General features: G+C 44.2%; 1 protein-coding gene across 1 annotated transcript in view; it reads left to right on the forward strand.

Moving 5' to 3' along the window:
* The window catches only part of LOC307247473 (uncharacterized protein), a gene marked incomplete at its 5' end in the record, with an annotated part of 26,524 nt that extends 24,597 nt beyond the window's left edge, over positions 1–1,927 (forward strand). Inside the window, one exon of the mRNA XM_080023625.1 lies at positions 130–1,927. Coding sequence (XP_079879751.1) covers positions 130–683 — 554 coding nt within the window. The 3' untranslated portion in view covers positions 684–1,927. The remainder of the gene's footprint in view (positions 1–129) is intronic.
* Between the last annotated feature and the right edge of the window lie 7,965 nt (positions 1,928–9,892).

Below are 9,892 nucleotides of genomic sequence, written 5' to 3' on the forward strand. Positions count from 1 at the left end.
CAAATTTTCAATGAATATGTATTTGTCGCAGTGTATGACCTGTTATATATATTTTGGATGTGTCTAATGAATCAAATCAAAATCAAATTCCGTCTCCCCCTCCTCCCTCCCTCACTCCCTCCCTCCCAGTGGACCTTACCCTGGATCCAGACACGGCCAACCCATGGCTTCAGTTGTCCCAAGACCGGCGTCAGGTCCGCCACCTGGGGGCGTGGCAGGACCTACCAGACACCCCAGAGCGCTTCGACACTGTGGTCATTGTGCTGGGCCGTGAGGGCTTCTCGTCGGGCCGCCGCTACTGGGAGGTCCAGGTAGGCGACAAGGATGACTGGTACCTGGGCGTGGCCCGGGCCTCCGTCAACAGGAAGGGGCGGATATCTGTCGGTGCCGCCCACGGCTACTGGGCCCTGGCCATGAAGAAGGGCCAAGAGTACCGTGCATCCGCATCCCCGCCGGTCCTGCTAACCCTGGACCCCCGACCCCAGCGGGTGGGGGTCTACGTGGACTACGAGGCGGGACAGTTGTCCTTCTACGATGTCCGGGCCAGGACCCACATCTACACCTTCAAGGACAAGTTCACAGAGAAGATCTTCCCCTTCTTCTACCTGTACTGCTGCGACAAGGCTTCTGACACCATGGTCATCTGCCCCGCCTCTGAGAATGTCCCGGCTAAGCAGAGCTGAGTGCTAGAACCAAAACCTGATCCAGAACGGGAAGGGATCGCCTTGAGTTTGAATGGAAAAACAAGTGCAGGATGTTGTTCCTGGATCAGTTTGAATGTACTGCATTTGATTTAGTTTATGTGATGAGCAATTTCCATATTTTAAACAATAAATATAATTCTGCCATGTCTTAAATCTTCCATTTTTTACTGAATTATCCAATATACGACAAACGTGGATAGTTGGTATTACAATATTATTACGATATTACAACAGATCAAAAACAATAAATAAACATTGCTTACATCTAAAAATGGAATGAAAGAAAATAATACTACGTGGTAATCAAGCTGAATATGCATCACTCCCTCTGCTAACCTGAAAGGTGCATTACACTGCTTTAACCACACAGAACGACCGGACAGCTCAGGCCAAGAAGAACCTGGATCCTAGAAAACTGACTCGAAAGGAACGACTGACAGAAAGCAGTGAATCTGCCCAGCACTGTCCATCATGTCACTAAGCCCCGCCCCTCTGAGCTGCTTCTACTGTCTTCTACAGCACCAGCAACCATCATCACATGACCTGTCTTCACAACCAGATGTTATTGCATTGACACAGTGACAGTGGGAACAGTCAAGGTAGGTAGTATTTATTGGCCATGGGTGATACATCACTGATCTCCGCTGCATGTAGACACCCCCGTTCTGCCACAAGAGGTAAACTTCCCAGGTCACAATAAATCCCTAAGAAATGTTGTAGAACTCCCGGAATTCTGATACAGATAAAATCGGTTTCCTGGGGGAAACCGATTTTGTGCCCCTGGGGATCGGTTTCCCCGCACCCCAGGGGCACACACATACAACCAACCCCCATGTAGCAGGCACAAGACGCAGCCACAGGCACAGAAACCGGGCCGCGGGCGCAAGGCACGGACCACAGGCCCGGATCCCGGCCCCACAGCGACAGACCGAGCCGCCCGCCCCACAGGCGAGGCGGCTGGACTCCTATGCCCACCCACGGCCCGCCGGGGAGGTCCGCCCCACCGCCACCGACCAGACGCCACCACCCGGCGTATCGGTATCACTGTAAGGGTACTCATATTGGTGCTGGTATTAACCATATTTACACAATACCAAGAACTTATAACCCCACAACACTGTGTCTACTTCCTTTCTATGACCGCAAGAAAACTGTCTTCTTCCTCTTTTTGACCACACAACACTGTCTACTTCCTTTCTATGAACACACAATACTGTCTACTTCCTTTCTATGACCACACACTGCTATCTTGAAAAACAGTGAATTAGGTCCAGGAAAACTGGAACTACAACTGCTCACATGGCCTCTTCCTGTTATAGTTATGGCAGTAAATGAGGGAGAAAAGGAGAGGGATGTAACCAGGAGGGTGCTGGGGTGCACTCCAAGCAGGGGGGTGTGTGTGTGTGTGGACTGTTCTCTGTTGACCACTGTGTCTACATTACCTGCCACTGTGAATCACCCTGTGTTATTTTGTTGCTATTTGAATCAGGTTTAGGATCGTGAACCTGAAGGAAAAGAGTTTGGTGTGAAGAGTGTATTCTGTGTGTATTCTGTGTGTATTCTGTGTGTACTCTGTGTGTATTCTGTTTGTATTGTTTGTGCTCTGTGTGTGCTCTGTATATATTTTGTGTATTCTGTGTGTATTCTGTTTGTATTGCATGTACTCTGTTTGTACTCCGTGTGTATTCTGTGTGCATTCTGTGTGTACTTTATGTGCTCTCTTTAATATTTGACATGTATGACATGGAATGCTTGATATGTAAAATTATGTGTGTCAGGAATGAACATCCTTTATCACAACAACTGAATTTGTCATGAAAGCAAAATCACTCTCCCACATTATTTACAGGAAATGGCATCAATATTGTTTGTGCTGATATTTTGTATCACTATTTTCAAAGGTCAACAAGAGATACTGTATTACATTTCCAGGCATTGTAGGAGTTGTCCAATGATTAAAACGAATCACACTGATTCTAAAAAGGGAAAACATTTGCAAGTTATATCTAAATGATCAATGATATAAAATAATTATATGGTTTTGTAAAGCATTCACATTTTAAAATCAAATGGAAAACAAACCAACCCTAACACGTAATTCCTGTCAATCCACTGCGAGTGGAATTTCTTTCCTGTTTTCCTTCACGATGCGCTATTTCACTGGAGTCCCATCTGTCAAAAGTGGGCGTAGTCTAATATCACCTGGTACCTGCGAGCAGCTTCAGGTAAGGACCTCTTTACACCCGTCTCCATACCAGACAATATGGTGTATTTTAACCATGTTTTAGAATCAGGGTTTAAATCACTTGCGGTAGATGAATAAATATTTCATGATTGGATATTTGGTCCCGGTCCTGCCGCTTCGCACTACTCAACATCCGAAAAGTCAGGCTGTACCTGACCCAATATGCCACTCAACTGCTGGTACAAACCTTGGTGATGTCCCGTCTCGACTACTGCAACGCCCTCTTAACAGGCTTGCCGGCCTGTGCGGTGAAGCCACTTCAGATGATACAGAATGCGGCGGCGCGACTGGTGTTCAACCAGCCAAAGAGGGCACATGTCACTCCGCTGCTCATCGAGCTCCACTGGTTACCTGTAGCCGCCCGCATCAAGTTCAAGTCTCTGATGCTGGCCTACAGAGTGATTGCTGGGAATGCTCCCGCCTACTTAAATGCTCTTGTAAGAGCACATGTTGCCCCCCGGATGCTGCGCAGGTCAAATGAGCGTCGCCTGGCTCTGCTGGCCATACAGCCACGGCAATCCAGGCTATTCTCATTTGTAGTTCCACGTTGGTGGAACGAGCTGCCAAAAATGACCAGAGCGGGGACCTCCCTCTCTGTCTTTAAGAAGCACTTGAAGACCCAGCTCTTCAGTGAGTACCTCCTGTCCTAACCTACAATTACTTAGCACCACCTTGCAGTATTTATTGTTACACTAATGTTGTTACACTAATCTCTGTCGCAATGTAGCTTGAATGTTATTCTCCCTTGTAAGTCGCTTTGGATAAAAGCGTCTGCTAAATGACTAAATGTAAATGTAAATGTAATGTAATATTTAGATATTTTAATGATTCAGATAATTCATTCATTGTGGCTTTTTCAAAACTCTGTGTTCCAAGACCTTCCAAATTTTTGCATTTTAGTGTAGAATGTACACAATAGTGGGAATGCTATCGCAGGGTTTGGTTTGGTCAACTGGTTTAGGGGGGTTAGGTTTAACTGGTTTAGGGTTTGGTTCACTGGTTTAGGGTTTGGTTCACTGGTTTAGGTGTAACGACCAAGGCTCGGAGGGACTCAAATGCATGACACAGAGACAGTAGGCAGACCGGGGTAAACTAAATAGTTTTATTCTGAGTCAGTGGTGATGACAGAAGAGGTTCGATCAGGTTGGAGGGGGTGTGGGCCAGCGGCACTCTCAGACCAGGTGGAGCAAGACAGGACAGGCGTGGAGTGGGAAGGAGGGGTCCAGGTTCCAGCTGGATGGACGAGGTACCAGGCTGAAGCAGGACGAAGCAGGACGGGAATGACTTGAACGAGGAGAGGAAACAGTCAGGTTAAGACAAGGACAAGATACTAGGATTACTCCGACTACAGCGGTTGATGATAATGGGATAATGGGTCTGTGTGTGTGTGTGTGTGTGTGTGGGGGGGGAGTTTGCCGGAGGAGGGAGTAGCAGAGGAGAGAAGAGCGGTCCCTAGTGGTGCTAGGAAGCCGGGGGCTTAACAAACCAGTGTTAGGTTTAACTGGTTTAGGGGGGTTAGGTTTAACTGGTTTAAGGTTAGGTTAACTGGTTTTGGGTTAAGTTTGGTTAACTGGTTTAGGGGGGTTAGGTTGAACTTCTTTAGGGTTTGGTTAGGTTGAACTGGTTTAAGGCGTTTAGGTTGAACTGGTTTAGGGCGTTTAGGTTGAACTGGTTTTGGAGGTTAGGCTGAACTGGTTTAGGGTTTGGTTAACTGGTTTAGGAGGGTTAGGTTTTACTGGTTTAGTTAACTGGTTTAGGGGGATTAGGTTTAACTTGTTTAATGGGGTTAGGTTTTACTGGTTTAACAGGATTAGGATTTACTGGTTTAGAGGGGTTAGGATTTGGTTTACTGGTTTAGGGTTGTAAGGTTGAACTGGTTAGGGGGGTTAGGTCAAACTTGTTTATGTGGGTTAGGTTAACTAGTTTAGGGGAGTAAGGTTGAACTGGTTTAGAGGGGTGAGGTTTAACTTGTTTAAGAGGTTTAAGATTAACCAATTTAGTGAACTGGTTTAGGGTTTAGTTAACTGGATGAGCTGGTTTGGTTAACTGGTTTAGGGGAGTAAGGTTGAACTGGTTTTGGGGGGGTTAGGTTGAACTTGTTTAGGGGAGTTGGGTTGAACTGGTTTAGCAGGGTTAGGATTAACTGGTTTTGGGGAGAAAGGTTGAACTGGTTTAGGGGGGTTAAGTTGAACTGGTTTATCAGGGTTATGATTAACCTGTTTAGGGGGGGTGGGTTTAACTGGTTCGGGGTTTGGTTTACTGGTTTAGGGGGGTCTGGTTTACTGGTTTAGGGGGGTCTGGTTAACTGGTTTAGGGGGTTAGGTTGAACTGGTTCAGGGGGGTTAAGTTGAACTTGTTTAGGGGGTTTAAGTTGAACTGGTTTTGGCGGTTAGGTTGAACTGGTTTAGGGCGTTTAGGTTTTTCTGGTTAAGGGTCTTGTTAACTGGTTTAGTGGGTTAGGTTGAACTGGTTTAGGAGGGTTAGTTGAACTTGTTTCCGGGGGTTAGGTTAAACTGGTTTGGCAGGGTTAGTATTAACTGGTTTAGGGCGGTTAGGTTTAACTGGTTTAGGGTTTGGTTAACTGGTTTATGGGGGTTTAGTTAACTGGTTTAGGGGTTTTTGGTTAACTGGTATAGGGGGTTAAGTTTTACTGGTTTGAGGGGGTTAGGTTTGACTGGTTTAGGGTTTGGTTAACTGGTTTAGAGGGTTTAGGATTAACTGGTTAAGGGTTTGGTTAACTGGTTTAGGGCGGTTTGGTGAAATGGTTTAGGGGAGTAAGGTTCAACTAATTTAGGGGGGTTAGGTTGAACTTGTTTAAGGGGGTTAGGTTGAACTGGTTTAGCAGGGTTAGGATTAACTGGTTTGGGAGGTTAGGTTTAACTGCTTTAGGGTTTGGTTAACTGGTTAAGGGAGGTCTGATTAACTGGTTTAGGGGTGTTAGGTTGAACTGGTTTGGGGGGGGGTTAGGTTGAACTGGTTTAGGGGGTTTAGGTCGAACTGGTTTAGGACGTTTTCGGTTTAGGGTCTGGTTAACAATACGATACAACTTTATTGGTCAGTAGGGCACTGAAATTCATTTTGCGTCCCTGGGAAAGGCCCCTCAAAACATTTAGGACGTACAGGTAAACAATCACTGGAGTGACAGGAAGGGACACAAGTACAAATGGCACCTGGCATGACAGCACAACGATACACAAGCAACACAGATGACAGATTAGACAAGCACAGGTGTTGACAGGTAAAACACAAGTACAGACACATGACATGGCACAGCACACAGATACGCAAAAAACAGCACAAATGACAGGTAAGACAATTTACAAAGACATAAGAAGATTAATACCCATGAAATCATAAAAGGCTCTGGAATCATTTGTTTGTTTAGTAGTAGAATGGACTGATGTACAAAGGAGTTTTTAATCCTATTTCGATTGAAGGAAGGGACTCTGAAGCACCTATTTGAAGGCAGGGACTGATATTCATTGTGCAAAACATGTGTTAACTGGTTTCGGGGTTAGGTTGAACTGGTTTGGGGGTTAGGTTGAACTGGTTTAGTTGGAGCCTTCTTTGATATCACCTTCATTATTCTTGCATCCATTGAACTTGTGAGTTTTTGGAGAGTTTCTGTTTGAATTTCTTTGCAGGACGTCAGAACAGCCTCCCAGAGCTGCTGTTTTGATGCCAACTACCTCCACCCTCATAGATCTTTTGCTTGAGGATGCTCCAAAGGTTCTCAATAGGGTGGAGGTCAGGGGCCACACCATGAGTTTCTCAACTTTTATGCCCATAGCAGCCAATGACAGAGATATTCTTTGCAGCATGAGATGGTGCATTGTCATGCATGAAGATGGTTTTGCTTTTTGCACCATGGAAGAAAGTGCTCAGTCACAAACTCCATATACTTTGCCAAGGTCATTTTCACACCTTCAGGCACACTAAATGGGCCTACCAGCTCTCTCCCCATGATTCCGGCCCAAAACATGACTCCAGCACCTCCTTGCTAACGTTGGCACATGGTGCTGATCCACCAAAAATCCACTTCTCCATCCATATGGACCATCCAGGGTTGCACGGCACTCATCAGTAAACAAGACTGTTTGAAAATGAGTCTTCATGTATTTCTGGGCCCACTGCAACCATTTCTGCTTGTGAGCATTGGTTAGGGCGGGCCCCAATAGTAGCTTTACGCAGTAGCGATCCTACACCTTGAGGTTGGCTGGACTCTATAGGCACCAGCAACTTCAAATACCTGTTTGCTGCTTTGTAACGGCATTTTAGCAGCTGCTCCCTTCATCCCATTAATTTGTCTGGCAGAAACCTTCCTCATTATGCCTTTATCTGCACCAACCTGTCTGTGCTCTGAATCAGCCACAAATCTCTCCACAGTACGATGATCACGCTTAAGTTTTCATGAAATATCTAATGTTTTCATACCTTGTCCAAAGCATTGCCCTATTTGAGGCTTTTCGGCAGCAGAGAGATCCTTTTCCTTTCCCATATTTCTTGAAACCTGTGGCCTGCTTAATAATGTGGAACGTCCTTCTTAAGTAGTTTTCCTTTAATTGGGCTCACCTGGCCAACTAATTATCACAGGTGTCTGAGATTGATTTCAGTGATCCAAAAAGCCCTGAGACACACTACGGTCCATGAGTTTAATCGAAAAACAAAAAATTTAATGTTTTCTGACACTTAAATCCAATTTGCATAATAATTTGGAACGCGGTGTATACAGCCGAGCAGTATTCAGCTTTTAACCAGCTCCTTGAGCTTGAAGTACTTAAACTTAGCAATGAGGTTAGGTTCCCCACGCGATATCCTAGTCGGTGAACCTGGTGGAAGGTGATCTGCTTCACGGTGTCCATGGGAATCTTCATGGCGGTGTGAAGGAAGTCTTTCACACCTTGTTTTCTGGGGACTCGGTGTTGTTCTCTGGGATCCCAGAAAAGAAGAGGTCCCGCATACTTCTGGATTGTATATCCAGGATAGTCTCTTTCAGTATTTTATTTTATTTTTTTACAGCCTCCATCTGCGAGGTTTTTAGATCCGCGTTGTCGCCGACCGTGCGGTCCAGGAAATCAAGGCTGGCTTTAATCTCAGAAATGTCTTGGAGAAGCTGACCAAGCATGTCCAGCTTCTTGTAAATATCAATCAAGACACTAACCTCTACAGCGCTGGATATATGATCATCTGTGTCTGTTGCTGAGTCCGCCTTCTTCCTCTTGGCAGGATCGGTTCTGGGCCTCTTTCATCACATACTTTTTATAATAATATAACAAAATATATCTATCTATCTATATATCTATATGTCTATATAGATATATAGATAGATATATTTTGCAATTCACTTTATTTGTCTGAGTTGGAGCACATTGTCCGTGTTTAAGTCCGTGCAGCAGGGCACTGCCATCTTCGATCTGTACCACTTCTGTCTTCTTGCGAGATCAAAGCATGCTCCCGTGAGATCCACAGTCTGCTCCAAAATTTATAAGTAAGATTAAGTCTGAGGAGCATTTCTTTAGAATTGCTCCCTCGATTTTCTTAGAACTCATCATAATCATGGCCAAACGAGGACCATTAAGAGTTAGCATAATGTTTTGAATAAAACAATCTGATTTAGAAAGTGTGATGAACAAATTCAAATATGATGTCATCCCAATTATTCAAACCTTTTCAATCACAAACCTGGGAAACCATTTCATTTGCACTTTTGTATTCCAGAGAAATGTGCTGTTCGGAAAAACACGCAAAATATGTTTTGATTGAACTTGATATTGTCCCTTTAGAGAAAAGTTAATTTTATGTTCAGGGTACATTTCAATTAATGTAGTAATGTTATGTTTACATTCACACACACACTTGACACTTTTCAAATGACAACGAAGAGTAAATCTCTTTTAAATATTTTTTATCAATGTTAAATATTAAATATCAGAATGAACCCGATCAAATGATTTGTTTGGTTTTGCTGTCGTTTCAATATTCCAGTTTTCTGTGAATATTTACATTTGACTTGATTTTCAATGACTTAACACTTCAGGTTCAATCTCTTGACAAAGTAAAAAATGACAAAGTAAATATTTATTTTGATCGAGAAGAAAAAAGGTGGTATATCAATACATTAATAATACACCCTGTCATCATAATGCATTGTGGAAAATCACTGTTGTGTCCTGTGGTATTCAAAAAACATGCAGCCTTTAAACCAAACTGAGATTGATAAACAGATTTAAAGTTAAAACAAGAAAAATAACATGGATGGTAGGTAAAATACTAGATAGGATGGTAGGTAGAATATTGGGTAGGACGGTAGATGCAATACTAGGTAGGATGGCAGGTAGAATACTAGGTAGGATGGTAGGTAGAATACTGGGTAGGATGGTTGATAGAATACTAGGTAGGATGGCAGGTAGAATACTGGGTAGGATGGCAGGTAGAATACGAGGTAGGATGGCAGGTAGAATACTGGGTAGGATGGCAGGTAGAATACGAGGTAGGATGGCAGGTAGAATACTGGGTAGGATGGCAGGTAGAATACGAGGTAGGATGGCAGGTAGAATACTGGGTAGGATGGTGGGTAGGATGGGTGGTAGAACACTAGTTAGGACGCTGGGTAGGATGGTAGGTAGAACACTAGGTAGGATGCTGTGTAGGATGGTAGGTAGAATGCTGGGTAGGATGCTGGTAGGATTGTAGGTAGAATACGAGGTAGGATGGCAGGTAGAATACTGGGTAGGATGGTAGGTAGAATACTAGGTAGGATGCTGTGTAGGATGGTAGGTAGAATGCTGGGTAGGATGGTAGGTAGGATGCTGGTAGGATTGTAGGTAGAATACTAGGTAGGATACTACATAGGATGGTAGGTAAAATACTAGGTCGGATGCTGGGTAGTATGGTAGGTAGAATACTAGGTCGGATGCTGTGTGGGATGGTAGACAAAATACTT

This window comes from Zeus faber, assembly GCF_960531495.2.
Source record: "Zeus faber genome assembly, chromosome: 22".
Lineage (NCBI taxonomy): Eukaryota > Metazoa > Chordata > Actinopteri > Zeiformes > Zeidae > Zeus > Zeus faber.